The 19,975-nt window shown below is 44.0% G+C and overlaps 2 protein-coding genes across 3 annotated transcripts in view; one reads left to right on the forward strand and one right to left on the reverse strand.

Annotated features, from left to right (window-relative positions):
- Positions 1-5,108, forward strand: part of Dpysl3 (dihydropyrimidinase like 3) — a 102,235-nt gene extending 97,127 nt beyond the window's left edge. For both annotated transcript variants that reach the window (XM_090331272.1, XM_090331273.1), the window contains exons 13-14: positions 1,290-1,452; positions 2,779-5,108. In XM_090331272.1, the coding sequence (XP_090187398.1) occupies positions 1,290-1,452; positions 2,779-2,867 (252 nt within the window). In that variant the 3' untranslated portion in view covers positions 2,868-5,108. The remainder of the gene's footprint in view (positions 1-1,289; positions 1,453-2,778) is intronic.
- A 4,839-nt stretch (positions 5,109-9,947) lies between these two features.
- Positions 9,948-19,975, reverse strand: part of Stk32a (serine/threonine kinase 32A) — a 121,656-nt gene continuing 111,628 nt past the window's right edge. The window contains exons 9-13 of the mRNA XM_090331086.1: positions 19,728-19,844; positions 15,446-15,571; positions 13,650-13,778; positions 12,510-12,574; positions 9,948-11,792 (exon numbers count right to left, since the gene is read on the reverse strand). Of these exons, the coding sequence (XP_090187212.1) occupies positions 11,699-11,792; positions 12,510-12,574; positions 13,650-13,778; positions 15,446-15,571; positions 19,728-19,844 (531 nt within the window). The 3' untranslated portion in view covers positions 9,948-11,698. The remainder of the gene's footprint in view (positions 11,793-12,509; positions 12,575-13,649; positions 13,779-15,445; positions 15,572-19,727; positions 19,845-19,975) is intronic.

The following is a 19,975-nucleotide window of genomic DNA, read 5'->3' on the forward strand; positions in this document are numbered from 1 at the left end:
CATCTCTAATCTTAACTACTCAGGAGGTGGCTGAGATCTGAAGGTCTTAGTTCAAAGCCAGCTTGGGCAAACAAGTTTGTGAAACTATTATCTCCAATTAATCACCAAAAAGCAGAGGTGGAGTTGTGGCTCAAGTGATAGAGAGCTCGCTTTGAGCACATAAGCTAAGGGACAGTGCCCAGGACTCACTAATATTATATATATATATATATATATTCTTTTTACTCATCCTGGGACTAGAACTCAGGTCTGGGGGCTGTTTCTGAGCTTTTGTGCTCAAGGGTGGCACTCTACCACTTGAGCCACACCTTGACCTTCAGCTTTTTCTGGTTAATTGGAGATAGGAGACTAATGAACTTTCCTGCCCAACTTGGCTTTGAACAGTGATCCTCAGTTCTCAGCCTCCTGAATAGCCAGGATTACAGGTGTGAGCCCCGGATATTTTTAATGACTACAGAAAAGCACCAAAGTTCACATCTGCCCATCCTATTCCGAGCCTGTCAGTACTGTTTCAATGGGGCAAATGCCAACAACTTTGAGCTACTGGAGAAGAAATGCAAGCTCACTTAAGTTCTTGATTTTTGAACAGACACACTCCCTCCCTCTCTTTTTCCTTCTCCCTCTCCCCCTCTCTCTCTCTCTCTCTCTGCATCCCCCCCCCCACACACTCATGCTCACATTTTATATGTATCCATTTTGGACCTTAAAGAGAAAAGAATAAGATTCAAACTTGCCTAGTGTCCCCTCCTTATTTCTGCAACTGTGACTTAGATTTCACAAACAGAGACTTGAGGCTGCTGGTAAGGCACAATCGTCATTGCTTCCCAGACTACCTGTAACCTCTGCAGATCTGATGAGCTTGGCTTGTGTGCCTTTGCCAGTCTGTCCACTTCATGAGCACAGAAGGCAGGCTCAATGGCAGGACTTCATTGCCCCACTCCATTCCATCCTTACACTCAAGCATGTCTAGCAGCAAAGGGTCTTCGTCTTACAGTAGCCAGTGATATGACAGGAGTAGAGACTGTGTGCTAGCCCCTGGATGTACTATTATCAGGTGTGGCCTTCCAGTGTTTGTCCATTACTCTGCCAGTCCCTTTGGGGGAGGCATCATATTTCAAAGCGTCATAAAATCTCCAACATCTGACCTGAGGCCCAGCACTGAGCATGCGTGCCCTTGGTTGACATTGCTGACTGGCCCCACAGTCCCAGGGCAACTAGACCTCGAACTGTGGAAGGCAGTCATAAATGAATGAATGAATAAATAGTGACACCTTTTTCTCTGGCTGCAGATGGCAGACCTGCATGCAGTCCCAAGGGGCATGTATGATGGGCCTGTGTTTGATCTGACTACCACCCCTAAAGGAGGAACCCCTGCCGGTTCTACCCGGGGCTCTCCCACTCGACCCAATCCACCGGTGAGAAACCTGCATCAGTCCGGATTCAGCCTGTCAGGTGAGCAGAACAAACTGATTAAGGGAGAAGTCAAGAAGAAGACGTGGGAGGGGCCTTGGTGCCTGTAGTGGGGACAGAGATCCTAAGAGTTCTGTTTCCAGCCTGGTGCTGGAGGCTCCTGGGGCAAGCAGGAAGGTGTGCCTGACTTAGAATGTGACCCTGGTGAGGAAGTTACACAGGGCTAGTCAGGTTAGTGATCAAGTTCAAGGTCAAATTCAAATAATGACAACTTCTCTGAGCTCAGACCTGATTGAAGGCAGCACAGAGAGCTGATTTTCACTGTGAACTGATCATGATTCTCTAAGAAATGAAATATGCTTGTGGTGGTGTATTAAAATAACTTTATTTTTATCCTTTAAGTACAAAAGCTTCTTATAACGTATCATTTTAGTGGTCTCCCCCCCTCCCCGGTAATTTTAATAGCAACTTCCACAGATTTAATTTTGCGGTGTGTTTTTCATATTGTTAAGCTCACCTATTCTTTTTGTTGTTGTTGTTGTTTGTCATGTGGCTTGAACTCTGGATGTGGATGTTGTCCCTTAGCTTTTCAGCTCAAAGCTACTGCCCTACCCCTTGAAACACAGCACCACTTCTGGTTTTCTAGTGGTTAATTGGAGATAAGAGTCTCATGTGCCTTAGTGCTCCAGGCTGGCTTTGAACCATGATCCTCAGATCTCAGCCTCCTGAGTAGCCAGGACTACAGGTGTGAGCCACTGCGCCCAGCAAGCTGACCTATTCTTTAAGAACTCCTAGAGACAAACAACAAAAAAAAAAATCTCTAGTCAGTGGTCTTACACTGGGGAGAAAGGAACGTAGAGATTCCCTTCCCTATAATGGAAAATGTAGGTGTGGGAAAAACAAGGTATTTGGAGAGAAGATGTGTGATAGGGAAAAGTCCCACAGAATGTCAGAGAAGAAAAGGGGTTAGATGAGTATTGTTCAAGGCTCCTTCATTGGAGAATGGACCCAGCCATTCTTGTTTTCTGCTCAGAGTGTCCCTAAACAGAACTCACAGGGATTCAGTGGGGCAGTTTGTGGACGCTCCATGAAGCTCTACTAGCCATTGGGACGCAGCAGTCCTTCACCTCCCAACTCTCAGTGTTCTTCCTAAGACATTGTCAAGTTCAGGGGCAGATGCCATCTAGGCAGAAACTCAGTTATTCCTATCAACAGGTGCTTTCCCGAGGAAGGGGAAGTAAATATGAGAAGTTTCTTAGGCCAGGAAGACAGTTGCTATCCAATTCTCTTCAAAGTTAACTTCTTCCTTCTTTACCCGGATCCTCCTCCTTCCCTATTTTTCCCCTGGCAATTGATTTCCAACCACAGGTACCCAAGTGGATGAGGGCGTCCGCTCGGCCAGCAAACGCATCGTGGCGCCCCCTGGAGGCCGCTCTAATATCACATCGCTGAGCTAAGCAGCTCCTTCCCACCCATGCAGAGAAGCAAGAAGAAATTGTGTTGAAGCCAAAATGGTACACACCATTATTTAAGGAGCAAAGGAAATCCAAATGATTGCGATCGAAAGAATCAATAAGCCTCAAGCCTTATGTTTCTCCATGTTACGCTTGCTTGCCTAGCTTTACCAATATTGCTTTGTTTTTCTGTTTATGCATAGCCTTGATTTGTTTGACCCTCTACCCCCACTGACATGCATGCAATCAGACAGGCCACTAAGGTAAAGAGTCTGCGATCCCATAGTGTTGAGAGGTGTGTAGTGCCGCATCATATGATAAGGGGACAGGCAAAGCTGGGATGTCAGGGATGCGATTAAAGCCACAGAGGTTATTTGGGGTGAGTGGGTGGTGGGAGCTCCGAGCGAGGCAGAGGGTGCAGAAGGGCTGGGGTGGGGCTTGTAGGAGGGAGGTGGGTGGGCCGAGTGAGCAGAAGTGTTGTGTGCTTTGTGTTGAGGACATACTGTTCATATCCATGGGAGATGGCTACCGGTGGCTGCCCTGGCTTAAATCAGTGGCTTCTGGTGGGTAGTCTTTGCATTCTGGATTTGTCTCATGTCCCTTCTTAGTAGATCCAGTCATTTCTTCTACCTGCTTGATGGGGCTGGTGTTGGCTTGGGCCTCTTTCCCAGTGTTGCTTTCAAATCCTCCTGGGATACGAAGGGCAGACTGGTAGAAGACCAGCAATGGTTTCTTCTTCCTCCTCTTAGAAGGCAGCCACTGAGAGCACAGCACAGGCCCCAGGGGCGCCTCTGACAGAGCTCAGGAGAGACTTTCTGCAAACCCAGAAGCCACTCCCACTTCTGACATCCTGAGATAGGACTTCAGCTCCAGAGGGCCAAGATGATGAAGGGCAGAAGAGATTGGTCGTGGTGAGCCATCTCTTGAAATCTAGGTACATCAGTGATTGACTAGGATGATTTCTAATTGAGTTCATTCGTTGTTCCCTATCTTTTACTACTGATAGGGGATCTCGCTCATAGGAAAGTAAAGCAAAAGGGTTTGGGAAAACCTGGAGCAGAGGGAGCATACTGTGTAACTTCTGGTTCCATCTTCCTTTTTTCAATCCTAAGCCATCTCTTTCCTCTTCCATTAGCACACTCTTGGGAGTAACTTTTTGTTCCAGTACTAAAATCTCCTACACGAGGGAAGTAATGGGATATACCTTCCTCATGGGGGAGAAACAGGAAATCAGAAGGGGCTATTTGTCAGAGTTCATGTCCATTTCCCTCTCAGACCTCTTGCCCAACTTCCGAGTCAGGTCTCTAAAGGAGGCAAGAATCTGTAGAATCAAGACACCCTCATGTAGGAAGAAAAGAAAAATGGAATCAGAGATCTGTGCTCTGGTGATTCATGCAGTAGAACCTGTGACCGTGAGTGCTAAGTACTTTGAAGAGAAGAGCAGGCCTCAAACACCTTTTAAGTACTTAGGAGAAACCATTGTCTGACTACAGGTGTTGTGTGGTTTTTTTTTCTGTTTATCGGTGCTGGGCAATTGAACCCAGGGCCTCTCCCATGCTAGGCAACTAACACCACTGTGCTGTACCTGCGTCCCTCACTGCAGACTTCTGAATAAGCTGAAGACCAGAGAAAAGTGAACAAAAGGATCTAGAAATAGCTAAGGAAGAGGATTTCCCCTAGCAAACTCCTGTCGGTTCTAATCATGAAAAAAAAATTACTCTATTACCTTATAATATGCAACTTTGCTATTTTAAGGCTCTCATGGTGCTTTTCTTTTAAAGAAAACCTTAAGCAAAAAAATGGAATGTGTAGCTTTAACTTACAATTCTAAGATATGAGTCAGAAGGACTTTTAGATACAGAGGGAGTTTGCCAGGTAGGAACCATTTATACATATATAAATATACCTCAGAAGCCAGGCTGGACCTTAGGATCAATTGTTATACCAGCTGTGGCCACCAGGTGGAGGAAAAGACAAGTCAGTAAACTGTAATCTGAGCATCCATCTCACCTTCTACCATCTGCTCTATTGTCAGCCAACCCTGAGCCACAACTCCTCCCTCCAAGGCCATGCTGTGTGCTGTGGAAATGAATCTTCCTTCCCAATGCAGCATTCAACCACAAGTTTATAGTCTTCAACCTTTCTTTAGTACCCTCAGGGTAGGCAATGCTTTAGGAAGGCTCCCTTCCCTTCCTTCCCCATAGTAATGTTCACACAGAGAATTTCCTGACAGTTCCTTAAAAAAAAAAAAAAAAAAAAAAAAAAAAATCTTCACTGTTTTCTTCATCTGAGAAATATTCCACATGTGGATGCTGCACAGACATATCAAATAGCCCTTCAACAAAGGGTTGAGGGAAAGAAAATGGCCCTGTGTCCTGGGTACCTTCTATGTTCACTGGCATCTTATTGAAACATGAGGTATGAGGATGGGTCTTCCAGCCCATTTCTCAAGCCATCCCTTGTCTTCTCTCACTTTCTCTCATTGTTGCCAAGCCCTGCTCACTATCCATCTATCAGGGCTCTACCTGATAGGGCCATGAGCTTAGGCACTAGAGAAGGTTTCTGTGGAACTGTTGAATCAGCCATTCCAGTAGAGATGTTTCTTTTACTTCTAGGGTCTCAAAAGCCAGTAAAATGATCCATTCCGCAAATGGCTTTGTTCCAAAGTTCACTCATCTTTGGTCCTTTTTCTATCAGACTATTCTGAGAGTCATTTTAAATCCTAAGCCTCGGCTCTATTTTGCCCACTATGGTAAATCCTCTCCAACAAGTGGATGGTTCCCAGTCTTGGTTCTTGCCCCCAGTCTTCTCCCACGAACACAATCCCAGCTTGAGTCCTAGGTGCATTTCCTGCGGTTCCAGGCTATCCCGGGCAGCCTGCATTCCTTGTATTTCCCCCTTTGAGACATGGTGTGTGGGTGTTCAGTTCTGTGACTGGTGGATTCGGACAGACAGTAAATCGCCCTGTGATCTGTGCTAGCTGTGAGGTAGCTCTGTCTGAAGAGCTGTTTGGTTTGAACCGTGAAGAAAACTGTGTATTGAGTTAGCTGAGCTTAAAGAAAAATAAAAGTTCATCAAGTGACTGTTAATGTAAACCTGGTTATTAAAATGACTATAAAATTACCAACATGGTTCTTTTGTCTTCTGTATCGGGTGTCATTCCTTTACTCAATTAACGATGTTCACTGAGACTCAAATGTTTTCTAAGCATGGCAGATCTGATGAGGACAGTTCCTTTGGATTTTCCTTATTTTGTTGTTTTTCTTTGGTGCTGGTATTGGGGCTTGAACTCATGCCTCACACTTTTGCTTGACTTTTGTGCTCAATGCTTTTTAATCCATCTACTCCTTAAGCTGCACCTCCACTTCTAGCTTTTTTGCTAATTAATGAGAGCAAAAATTCTCTTAGATTTGTGTCTCCAGGATAGCTTTGAACCACAACCTTCACAACTCAGCCTCCTGAGTAGGTAGGATTGTAAACCACTAGTGCCTAGCTGGTATTTTTAATTTTTTTTTCATGGACATTGAATGGTTTTTTAACTATTATTAAAATTTGGGGGATAATTAAGGTTTTTCTAAGAACCATGAAATTTATTACTAGTATAGGAAGCACCCATAGTTGGAATAAAGCTTGTTAAATGCAAGATAGAATCTAAAAGGTCCTTTGTTTTGGTTTAGTTTAGTGTAGTGTTTTGGGTATTGGCTAAAAGTCCCGCTTATTGGGTTATTTTGTAAGAATGATATACATTTTTCTAAAAGTCTGGACTTGGAAGGAAAACTACAACTGTGTACTGAACAGCTTCTTTAGCATACTCATCCCAAGATGTCCGGTGTGTGTTTGGAAGAGTTATTTGCTATGGCTACTCCTTTGGGAACTTAGCAGCAAGTTGAAGGCTTTGGAACAGTAATAAACAAGTCTTTAAAACTTTATCCAGGGCTAGGGAATACAGCTCAGTGGCAGAGCACTCCACATCCAGGCCCAAGGTCATGGGTTGGATCCATTCAATATTGCAAAAGAGAAAAGAAAAGACAGATACAGGTGGCTCACACCTATCATCCTAGTTACTCTGGAGGCTGAGATGATGGGGATCGAGGTTCAAAGCCATCCTGGACAGGAAAGTCTGTGGGACTGTTATCTCTAACTTACCACCAGAAAACCGGAATTGGAATTGTGGCTCAGAGTGGTAGAGTGTTGGCTTTGAGCAAAAGAGCTCAGGGACAGTGCCCAGGCCCCATGACCAACCAACCAAAAAAAAAAAAGGGAAAAAGAAAAAAAAACTTACTCAGTTAAGGGTTTTCAGTTGAGTTCTCTGGAAAACTGAACCTTTCCATTCTTCGCTTGTGTCACATACCCAACTTCTGAGCCTTGTGAACTCAGTTAACCCAAGAAAATGAATCAGTGATTTCAGAAGAAGGGGCAGATACTGGAAAAGTCAGGCCTAACACTAGCTCTACACTGTCCTCTCCCTGTAAGATTCGCACGCTTAGCCAAGCGGCCTGAGTGAGATAATCATCCCCTAGGATGGAAAATCCTCAGGAATTGCTTTAGTGGTGACGAGTTTCTCTTGGTTTGGTAGAATAATGCCCCGGATGCAGGAGAACAATGTCAATATATCTTTCAGCACAGAGGCTCAGAAATGATCAGAAGCTGCTCTGAGCACAATAAAGAATTCTTGTCCAGTGGAGGGTCAATGTTTGATGTTTAATTAGCGTTGGTCTATGGGTATATTTTATGACTCAACACCTCTTGCTCTGTGTGACCAAGGAATGACAATTGAGCTTTGTGAAAGATCTGCGTGGGTGTGAGGGCATCGTGAACGTGTCAGCAAACCCAGGACCTGGGATTCTAGAAACCATGATGCAGTTTAAGACAACCTTGGGGAAAGGTACAGGGATCAAGTTTCACGCCTCTGGAGGCTGTAGGCATGGGGGACTGAGTCACATCCTGCCAAGTAGTAGGGAATGAGAATCTAGAATATGGCTAACAAGGGAGCTCTGATCCTATAGAAAGTCCTGGATTCAATTCTGTCATCACTAACCCATCACAAAGGCACTAACCTATCACAAAGGAGAATGAACCATGAGCCAATGATGGAGGATACAGGAATCAGAGGCACGTGTAGAAAAGGAATCACATACTTAAGGCTTCTTCAAGGCCAGTGTTCTAGATCCCAGCTCTTGTTCACCTCGATGCGATGAACCACAAAACAGAACACTTAACATGACTTGGCAACAGGGTAGACAACAAGCAGGACTGTGGATCCAGTGAGAGTCACAAGGTCCCACTATTCCATGGCAGGCTCTAAGTGCTCACAGCTTGCTGGCAGCTGAGCTCCTGTGTGTCTGAGAGATGGTTAAAAGCCTACACGAATTCTTTCCCAAGCCAGACACTCTACCCAGTTGCAAGAGTTGAGGTGTCTATCTCAGATTATAATGGTCTTGGAGCATCTTCATTTTAGATTAGTGTGTGGAATGAGATAGGACTCTGAGAAGGTAAGAGGCAAAGTGCTGGGGAATGAAAAAAAAAAACAAAAAACAGCCATATGTGAGTTAACCTTGGACTTGAGATCATAGTGAAATGCTGGAACTGGCATTCTGGCTGGGAGCCCTAAGCAGGAATGCAGGGTGGGTCAGATAGGTGCAATGCATAGATTCTGCACATCATTAACATACCAGCTGCTCTGCTTAAGGGGAATGGAGGCAAGGAAAACCAGGACAACCCCAACACTACCTCTATGGTAAACACATACATACAGGGAGAGGAAGACAGATCACACTGCCAAGGAAAGATGATTGGACAACTGTTAAAGAAGACCTTTTAATACATGCATGAAGGCAGGCACACTCATCTGCTACAGATGGACAGAAGCACACATGTGTCACCCAGCGTCCTCCAGATCTATGGTCTGTTCCTAACAGCACAGGAGACCGAAGGCTGGACTTTTACAACAATGTTTAATGTCAGCGAGGTTCGCAGAAATGGTTGTACACAATCATCACGTGGACAGAAGTAGGAAACAAAGCATTTGAGCCTTAGCTTTACTGCATTAACGACAAGCATCAATACAGTTCCATCCACAGCTATGTCTGTTCTTCCCAGTTCTGAAGTCTCCAACTGACCCAGGACAGCTATAATGGCTGAAAGTCTACAGATTTTCTGGTTAATTTTTTCCCATCATACAAAGATTGTCCTAATTAATTTAACAATGCTTTGCCCTCCTGAAAGTTAATTCTGCCTCTAGTAACCACAGCAGCCAAAATTAGTTTGCCATGGCAGGGGGGTAGCCATTACTGGAGCCATTTCTACTACAGTGTTGGGAATCAGAGCTAGAACTGCAGGCAAGGCTGTTTCAGAGCTCCGTTGGAGGTCACCTGGAGCTGGTGGCCTTGCTGAAATGTGCTCTCCTGGGTTTTCCAACCAGGCCTACTCTGACTTCTTAAGATGCTTTCTACAGGTAAAGAGAAGAAGTTAGTAGGGGATAAAACATTTCCAGGAATGCCACTGCAAAGGATATAGCCACCATTGTTTTCTAAGGATTTCAGCATTGCCTTGTGTGGCATACCTAAATAGGACCCAGTCAATTCAGTGACCTAATCATTTTTAGCCCCTAGTTATGCTGTTCTAAGAGCAGACATCATGTGATTCCTTCATAAAATGATGTCTGCTCTTAGAACAGCATTTCACAGCTATGCCAGAAAACTGGACCTATTAACTCAATGAAGAGAAAACTCTAAATGACTATATGAAGTTTAGTTCTGGTTTGTAACCATACTGCATGCTTAGTATGACTCTTCTCACAAAGTACCTGAGAGTGGGGCACTGGTGGCTTATGCTTGTAATTCTAGCCACTTGGATGTCTGAGATCTGGGCATTCTGAAGCCAGCTCAGGCTGCAAAATCCATGAGACTCCTTTCTCTAATTAACCAGCAAACAACCAAAAATAGAAGTATGGCTCAAGTGGTAGAGTGCCAAGCCTTGAGTGAAAGAGCTAAGAACGATGTCTAAACTCTGAGATCCAGACCCAGTAGTGATACAGAACACAAAAACAGATAGTATGGTGTTGCAGACAGCACTCATCTCTCTTTCCTCCAGTCTATTGCCACCGATCTGGCTTCCCAAATTGGTATCATTCTGGTCTCCTCCAAGGTCACATTGATGCCACTGTGACAAGACCCATCCCTTCCATTAGCAAGGACAGGGTTGGAGAATTGAACATCACCTCCAATGCCCCTTCACGTCTTGACAGTGACAAAAGTAGTTCTACCAGTGCCAAAAGTAGTTCTCCTACAAAGTTCTTGTCTATACATCTCTACCATATTACATGCACATGTAGGCAAATTAAACTTAGCAAAAAAAAATGACACATAAAGACAAAAGAACTATTTGAAATGACTAGAAAATCCCACCTGCCCCTATTCTGAGAAGGGTATAATGTCACTGTTCCCTTGGTTTCCGTTCATGGCTTGAGTTACATGTGTGAGCATCTTACTATAAGCCCAGCCTATAAATCCATGTGTAACTTGGGTATTATTTCAGTTCTCCTAGCACTCCCCTCAAATGAGACCAAAGATGGAAATAAAGAGCAAAACAAAACAAGAAAGGTGACTTATTTCATGCTTGATTAACAATGCATTGTGCTGGGCTTCGGTGAGACAGTGCACATTTCTCCGATGTTAAGGGCAAAGATTCTCCAGCGACTTTTACCAGATTCCAAATTCACTTCCAACTTACACTACAACTCCTGGCTGCTTCAGCCCTACACTAGAGGTCGCCCTGGGCGTCTTGGTAGTGGTGGCTGGTGCACTCAATGGGGTTAGATCCAGACTGCTCCAATTTCTCTGTCACTTTGTGCAGGTAAAGGAGGAAGTTGTCAGGAGAAAGTTCCTAGGAATGTAGCAATCACTCTGCTTTTTAAAATTCTCAGCCCTGGGCCTTGTTACAAATCTAAGTGAGATATGATCTAGCTGATGTGTTGATAACTTATACTCTAGTTATGGAATTCAACCAAAGAAGCTTATTTCAACTGCTAGCTATCACCACAAAGGTTAGGGAAGTCCTCTCGTGTGCTTTGAGGAAGCAAACTTTGAGGACCTCTGAACTATGAAGCCAATCTTCTTCTAATGCTTCAGTATTCTCTCCAAACCTCCAGGACAATTATCCCTTAAACATGCACACCAAGAAGGCAAGTGGAATGATAATATTTAACAACTGATTAGCTGAAAAGAAAAAAAAACAAACATGCCATAATGCACCTATAGTGTTTGCTAATCTCCACGGTGTGAGTTCTCTCAGCATCACCAAGTTCCATTGACCAATGCCACATCACTGAGGAGAAAGCTGTAAACAGATGTGCACAGATGTTTCTTAGCTTTTAGGACCTGACATGATGCTGATCTCAGCACACTGCCAGAAGGTCCTGTCAATCTACACTGGCTTCTCTTCTCACCCACAGAAGTTCTTACTCCTGCCCTCTTTCTCGACACTCACAGTCCTATCAGAAGGTGTGGGACAAAACTACAGCCAACTACTCCTTTTTAAATGAAAATAAAAGCTATTTAGAATAGCACAAAAGGCTAGGTACTGCTCAACTGACATCACACTTCACTGTAGATAAACAGAAGGGAAGCAGAGAAATGATGAAGATGGCTTTCTCTAGGTTACACAGCAAAGGAGAGAGAGACTTCAATCCAAGAGCAAAGGCCCGGGACTCGTTCACATATTCCAAGTCATGAGATGTGGAGTGGAAGGAACGGCTGTCAATCCTTCTTGGGCAGACAATCAAAAGTTACTGGCTGAGCCTCCCAGAAGGATCCGAAGAAGACGTTGAGTTTTCTTCACAGGTTGTTATTTTGCCCATCTTCTTCTTGTGGATTTTTGGTTTGATCCAAGGCTAAGTTAGCTTCCCTTTTAGTAAAGTCTCGTTTTATTCTACAAAGAACAACAAAAATATATAGATGATTTTCCTTTTCTTGAAAGGAAAAAATGGGAAGGTTAAACTTTTGAGATGACAGCATAGATGAAGCCTAATTATTGAAAAGGAATGAACCAAAGATACCCTGTCACTGTTTGTGGCCCCGAATCTCCATATTTCACATAAATAGAAACCTAATACTAGACTTAGTTTACCTATTAAAATACTTCAATCTATTACAAGAAAAAGGAGTTACTGAATACTCCAGGGACATTTTTCCTTAGTACAGATTTGTATCATTTTTATAATTACAAACCATGGAGTCGGGTATAATGATGCCCACCTGTAATGCCAGCTAGTAGACAGAGACAGGAGAATCACTGTTCCATACCAGCCCAGACAACAGTGTTAGTGACACCCAGTCTCAAAACCAAGCAAGGATGGTGAGACATTCCAGTAATCTCAGCTACTTAAGAGGCAGAGGTAGATGATTCTCTAGTTGGTACTGGACAAAGGTGTAATCACATGGAAAATAAACCAAAGCAAAAAGAGTCTGGGGGCATGGCTCAAGTGGCAGAATGCTTTTCTAACAAGTAAGAACCTCTAAGTTCAAATGCCAGTCCCACGCCCCCAACACACCCATTAAAATAAACATGTTTTAAAATACATTATATCTCTGCACATCAAGCTATCCTGAAACACCATGGTTTTTAAGTCTCCCTGGAGTGACTTACTTCTCTCTGTTGAAAATGATAAACTCCTTCTGCACAGACTCAAGGTGCTCCTGAAGAAGACAGGTCTTTATGGTTCACAGGGTGGCAGGCAGGGGTGGGGTGGGGAATAGAGATCTGGTTAGTGCCTGAAGAAGAATGCACACACAAATGACACCCTATAAGACTTCATCAGATCTAAGAAGTATCAAAGAAGCTTCAAGTTGTAAGCAACATGAAAGGAAGTATGGAAAGAGATCAGAGAGTGACCCCCCCCCCCAATCCAGTGCCCACCATCCCATGACAGCTGCCCTGGCAATGTGTCTGCTCTAATGCTTCAGAAGTAAGATGGAAGCTTGCAGCCTCAGAAGATCCAGGCAGGAGGTCATAGCTAGTGGCTGTCCATTCCAGCTCTTGGCCCAGTAAAAGCCAATCCTCACTCACCTCCAAGCCCCTGGAGGAAAACCCCAGCACATGTCCTTGGGGCAATTTGCAGGAGTCATGAAAGGAGAGGGAGTCTACCATCCAGACACTGGGATCTCTGTTCTGGTTTCCAGTTACTGCTTTGAATCACAGAGGTGGAGAGGCCTATGGCCACTGGGGCTGTGCCACCTGCTTATCAGTAAAATCAGGGCACTGACAGCTGGGTACCAGTGGCCCACACCTGTAATTCCAGCTATACAGGAGAGTAACATCTGAGGATCTTAGTTCAAGGCCAGTCTGGGGCAGGAAATAATCTCTCAGACTCATCTTCAATTAACCATTACAAAGTTCAGAAATGGAGGGCCAGGAGTGTGTCCTAGTGGTAGAGTCCTCACCTAGCATGCATAAAGCCCTGGGTTCAATTCCCTGGTACCACATACACAGAAAAAGCCAGAAGTGGTGCTGTAGCTCAAGTGACAGAGCACTAGCCTTAAGCAAAAAGTGTCCAAGGACAGTGCCCAGGCCCTGAGTTCAAGTCTAGGAGTGGAGCTGTGGCCCATGTGGTAGAGCACCAGCCTTAAGCAAGAAGCTAAGAGATAGCACCAAGGCCCTGAGTTCAAGCCCCAATATCAACACATAAAAACCAGTGCACAAAAAGATCTCTAACAGAAGTTCTTCGATGAGTGGCAGCTGCCATAAGAAAGTCCATTCGACTGGGTGCTGTGCAGACCCACTGCTTACCTGAGCAGAGTCACACTTTCGCATCTCCTTCTCTTTTTTTGCCAGGCGTTTCTTTTTCTTGTGAAGAGGTTTGGATTCCAAAATCATTTCTTCCAGTTCAAAGGTGGGGTCACAGTTCAGCCTGCCTTTCTGCAAGGAAGAGAGATTCTGACTCACTTGTCCAATTCCTGCATCAGTCAAGAAATGCACCAGGCCTAGCACAGAGATGAACTCACAATCCTCATGCAACAACCCGAGCTGAATTTGTTCTTTCATAGAGATATTTTCTAAAGTCCCCATTCACCTCAGTGTGCAAGAAAGGAAACCAAATTAAATTTAGGATTCTTAGATTTGGAGATTCTCAGGTTTATTCTAACAAGCCTGTAGCCCAGCCAAATTTCCCATGTCAAAGTTTCTGAACTTGAACCCAAGAATCTCCTCTTTAATAAGATCCCAGATGAATCAAGTGCATAGGAAAGCCAGAGAGCCCTGAACAGAGCTGCTCTTAAGGCAACAGGAATGGCTGACAAGAAGGGGAAGCAGCAGTGGGTGTGGGGTCTGGACCTCAAAGGAGGTCTTCATGAGCAACCACACGAGCTGCTTACCACGGGCCCCTGCACGGGCGCAAGTTTCGCCTCACTTTCTTTTTGTTCCTAAGGGAGAGATTTGCACCTACAGAACTCTACCATAGTGCTCTCCTCTCCTCCCCCACCTCTCTTTCTCTCTCCCCTTTCTTCTTCTTCCCACCTCCTCCCCTGTACCCAGCTTCCACCCTGACCCAGCTCTTCCCATAAGTAATCACACATCCTCATCTTCAGAACCCTTGGTTGTATAGTCAGAATTATTTCTTAATGACCACTAGTCCTTAAAAATGTAGCTCCACAGCTGTGCACCAGTGGCTCACACCTATAATTCCAGCTACTCAGGAGGCTGAGATGTGAGGGTTACAATTCAAAGCCAGCCAGAGCAGGAAAGTCCCTGAGATGCTCAGGGATAGTGCCTAGGTCCTAAGTTCAAGCCCCAGGATCGACTAGCCAAGATAGACAGACAGACAGACAGACAGACAGACAGACAGACAGACAGACAGACAGACAGACGATAGATAGACAGATAGATAGATAGATAGATAGATAGATAGGATCTTAGAGGCTCAGGTGCTGCTAATGGCTCCCTCCTATAATTCCAGATACCAGATACTCAGAAGGCTGAGATCTGAAGATCGCCATTCAAAACCAACTCAGGAAGAAGAATCTGGAAGACTCATCTCTAATGAACCATCAAAAGCTGGAAATGGAGCAGTGGCTCAAGTAGTAGAGTAGAGCCTTAAGAAAACAACAAACAACAGCAAAAAACCTCAGGGGCAGTGCCCAGGTCCTGATTTCAAACCCCAGGAACAGCCCCAACACTCCCAAATTTATATAAGGCAAATGGGGAGCATGAATTACTAACCTTATTGCAATTGATTACTAAGCTTTCTATCCTGTGACTGACAGACCTCTGTGAGCAGATTTACTATGTAACATTTGAAATGTAAAGAAACATTTGTTTTGAACTCACAGACACATGAAAGTAACTTTTAGAGGAACTAGAACTTCCTCCCAACATAAGCATAACATGCTGTGGTCAGAATCTAGAACTCCAGTTGGATCATTGTTGAGCTGTGTGAGTTTTTGGTGCCTTGCTTTTCTCATGCTACAACAGGGACATTTGAGCTCTTTGGGAACACAGTGTGGATATCTCACGAAACAATGTAGATTTGGCTCATGGAGGAACTGGCCCTGGGGAGACTTGTCATGATTGTTTTAGGATTGACTCACGTTTGGAATGAAACCTGGGGTGAGCCTCTTCTGCAAGACAGCATCCCAATTCACATCGTTCATGGAGGGAAAGTTCTGAAGGTCAGCCAAATGGGAAAACCGGTGGTCTGGATTGGGTTCAAGTAGCTGCCAAAGAGATACAAACACTGAGATTAGGAATAAAGGCCATACCCAGGGGGATGAAATCTCATATAAATCCCTCCGCTCCTCCAGAAAAGGTGTTTGTAACTATTACATTTCAAGGTTCCTAAGCCAGTTTTCTAGGAGATTCCAGGCCATGCCTTCTCTGATCTCATCTGTAAGTAATGTAGGCAACACATTGACACTGGAAAGTAGGGGCTGCAGTGTGTGGAATACAAGTAGCTTGTCCTTCTGAACTGAAAAAGTCTTCACTTCCCAACTCCCTGATTAAAATGGTAGCAGTTGGTTTTCTTTTTTTCTTCCCCTGATATTAGGGCTTGAACTCAAAGCCTTATGTCTGCTCGGCAGGAACTCTACCACACAGCCATGGCTGTTTGTTTGTTTGTTCTAATGTTTATTTTGTGATAGGGTGTTCCTGTTTTGCCCAGGCCTATGCCTGAAACACACAGGCCTCCTATTTTTTTAGGGGGGGTGGTGGTCTGTCATGGGGCTTGAACTTTGGGCCAGGGTTCTGTCCTTGAGCTCTTCAGCTCAAGGGTACTGCCCTACCCCTTGCGCCACTGTGCCACTTCCGGTTTTCTAGTGGTTAATTGGAGATAAGATGGCCTTTCGTGCCCCAGCTGGTTTTGAACCATGATCCTCAGATCTCAGCCTCCTGGATGGTGAGGATTATAGTTGTGAGCCACCAGTGCCCAGCTAGAGGCCTTCTATTTGAGGATTACGATCATACCTGAGATGACAGGTACATGCCATCACACCCAGCTTCTACCTTTGAGAAGATGGGTTGCATACTTTATTTTATCTAAGCTGGCCAGGAACTACATTCCTCTGAATCTTAGCTCCCCAAATTGCTAAGATGCTAAGATTACAGGTATGAGTCGTGTGTGTGTGTGTGTGTGTGTGTGTGTATGTGTGTTTGTGTGTGTGTGTGTGACCATGTGCTTGCACATACTTGCACATGCATGTGTGTGCCAGTCTTGAGACTTGAACTCATGGCTTGAGAGTTAGCCCTGAGCAATTGTGCTCGAGATGAACACTATCATTTAAGTCACTGCTCCACTTCCAGCCTTTGCGGTGGTCAACTAGAGATAAGAGTCTCACCAACTTTCCAGTTCTGAGTGGCTTCAAACCACAATCTTCAGATCTCAGCCTCAGCTAGGATGACAGGCATGAGCCACTGGATCCCAGTTTGTTTGTTTTTTTTTATAATTAATATATGTGTATTGGAAATTGCATAGCTAAGATATAACTGAAGTTACTATTATATATATATATTTTTAATGGAATGGGGTACAAATATTTTTTCTCATAACTATTCCAGAGCCAGCATTGCCTCAGTCATGTGGCTGGAAGAGTGCAGTTAATCCCAAGAGAGGCCTTCTGGAAATGACATTGCGAGATCCCTGCACGGATCACTGAGTTGTCTTACAACAGCAGAAGGGCAGGCAGGCGCCTTATGTCCAGGGATCCCATCATCTTTGACCATTCTTATGTTCTTGCTGGTTCTGGGGTTTGAACTGTGTGAGCCTTGCACTTGGAAACCATGCTTTCTACTACTTGAGCCACATCTCCAACCCTTTTTGATTTTAGGGTTTTTTTTTTTTTTTGGTTGGGCCAGTGCCATGTAGCTGGGACTATAAGTTCTTAACCATCTCCGATTGGCTTATTTGTTGAGATGAGGCATCACTAGTTTGTTTTGTGAGCGATGTCATTCATTAGCCGTACTGATTTCTGCCTCTCAAGTCTTTGATATTATTGATGAAAACGTTGCAAATCCAAAAGAGGGAATTTGACCTTCACACAAGAGACACAGATTTAAAATATTTGCCCCCACCTCCCTCAAAAAAAAAAACAACCTTTTTTGCCTTAGCAGTCACAACTTGAGTAATTTTTCTCTTCTAAATTAAAAAAAAAAAGGGGCCAGGAACTTGGCCTAGTGGTTAAAGTGCTTGCCTAGCAAGCACGAAGACCCGGGTTCGATTCCTTGGTACCACATATATAGAAAAAGCTGGAAGTGGTGCTGAGGCTCAAGTGGTAGAGTTCTAGCCTTGAGAAAGTCCAAGGACAGTGCTCAGGCCCTGAGCTCAAGCCCAGCACTGGCAAAAAAAAAAAAAAAGAAAAAAAAAGAAAAAAAGAAATTAAAAAAAAAAAAGACAATCCTTTGGGTTCCTCACCGTTTCACTTTTAGCACAAAGGCTTTTAAAAAATACGTCTTTAACGTATTTTATTGAGAATCATTTTAAGTTCTTGTGGTGAATAAAAGCACCTGAACCTCTGATTGAAAGCCACCAGCCCCATTCATTCAAATACTTTCAAGTTTTCCTTCTCTATGGGTCTCTATGGCAGTCTGTACTCAGGGAGGCTCACTGGCTCCTGCATCTCACAAACACTCAGCACAAATCCTAGAACCATTCTAATGTACTTACAAATGGTGTACATGTAGAAATTCAGCCCGTGAAAAATGTTATGAAGAAAAGACTGTGCTAAGGAGCTGACCACATCAAGACTCTTCTCCAAGGAACTGGTATTTTAGAAGATACGCTTCTCAAATTGATCTGTGTACCATGTGGTCTCACGGTGAGTGGGGAATGTGCAGCTCCACACACACACACACACACACACACACACACACACACACACACACACACACACACACAAACCTGGCACCCTAATTGCTATAAACTTCCTATCTCCCCGTCTCTGTTTCTGTGCTTACAAATGACCTACAGCTGGTGGCTAGAGATACTCAGGAGGCTAAGGTAAAACAATCATGGTTCAAAGCTAGCAGCGGCAGGAAAATCTAGGAGACTTATCTTCAATTAACCGCCAGAAGAGCCTTGAGCAGAAAAGCTCGGTGACAATTTCACTGAGCAGTCCTGATCTCAGGGCAGGAGTGAGGATGGGAAAGATAGGGCAGGAGGAAGGGGGTCTGGGTGAACAGGAATTGGAGATAAGAATGGAATCCTGATCCCTGGCTTGCATAAGAGGATATATGGAGGAGCCAGACACTGCCAGGGGGAACATTTGCAGAAGTCCAAGAAGTACAGATAGACTAAAAATTCTATTTAGGACACAAATTTTTTTAAATTTTTTTTTTTGCCAGTCCTGGGCTTGAGCTCAGGTCCTGAGCACTGTCCTTGGACTTTCTCAAGGCTAGAGCTCTACCACTTGAGCTTCAGCACCACTTCTGGCTTTTTTTTTCTATGTATGTGGTACCGAGGAATCGAACCCGGGTCTTCGTGCATGCTAGGCAAGCACTTTAACTACTAAGCCAAACTCCCGGCCCCAGGACACAAAATTTTGAGGAGGCTTTGAAAGCCTCCAATCTTACTACTAAAAGAAACCACATATTGCCAGACTCTGGTGATTCATGCTTGTCATCCTAGCTACTCAGGAGGCTGAGATCAGTGGATCATGGCCTTGTGGTTCAAAGTCAAACCAAGCAGGAAAATCAGTGAGATTCTTATTTCCAATTAACCACCAGAAAGCTGAAAGTGGCACTATGGCTTCCAGTGGTAGAGTGCTAGCCTTGAGTGAAATAGAGTAGGGACAGAGCCTAGGACAAGAGTTCAAGTTCCACAACCAACAAAAAGAAAAAAAGAGAAGAAAAATTAGAAAGCATATATCTTAAAAGCTGCTAGCTGTAATAGTAACCATTCTTATACTTATAAGCCAACTTATACTTCCCTGACTTCCACATACTTGAATACTAACTTTTAATCTAAGTCTAGCAGGACTCTCTGTTATTTCTTCCTTTCTGCATACTGTCTTTCTTCTTAGCTCTTTCTTGAACATTATATATTGTTAATTATTTGTAAGTAGTTGTACCAAGGAACTACCTATTCATTCAAGAAGTACAATGCACCTTGATCTATGGTCGCTCTTTTCATTCTGCCTCATCCCTTTCAGCCCAGGCCCTCTCCTCACTTTTCTTAATTTCATAGGATATGCAGTGCATATTATGACTGCATTCCCACCCTTCCTTCCTTCCTTCTTACCTTTTTTTTATTGAAGAATTTGTTAACGTTAATTTTTACATCACATTTCAAATGACATGTTTAACAAACGAGTATTCAAGAAGGGAATCTCTATATACAATCACTGGCACTTAGTTTTTAGAACATAATCAAAACCTTCTTACCTTTTTAAGAAGGGACACCATTTCCTGTGACCATGCAGCAGGGTAAGTCACAGTAGCTGTCTCAAACATGTGTGCAATTTCCTTGCTGGAAGTACTGGACCGAATATGATATGGTCTCTTAAGGGAGAGAAAAGATAAGAAGCTTCATTTTTATGGGGCAAATGGAAATGTTTACAAGTGAAACTTTCCATCAATAAAGTACAAATCCCTAGTATAACCCTTTCTAGCAGAAGGTAAGGTAACCATGG

Source organism: Megascapheus bottae, chromosome 4, assembly GCF_031878675.1.
Source record: "Megascapheus bottae isolate mThoBot1 chromosome 4, mThoBot2.hap1, whole genome shotgun sequence".
NCBI classification, from domain to species: domain Eukaryota; kingdom Metazoa; phylum Chordata; class Mammalia; order Rodentia; family Geomyidae; genus Megascapheus; species Megascapheus bottae.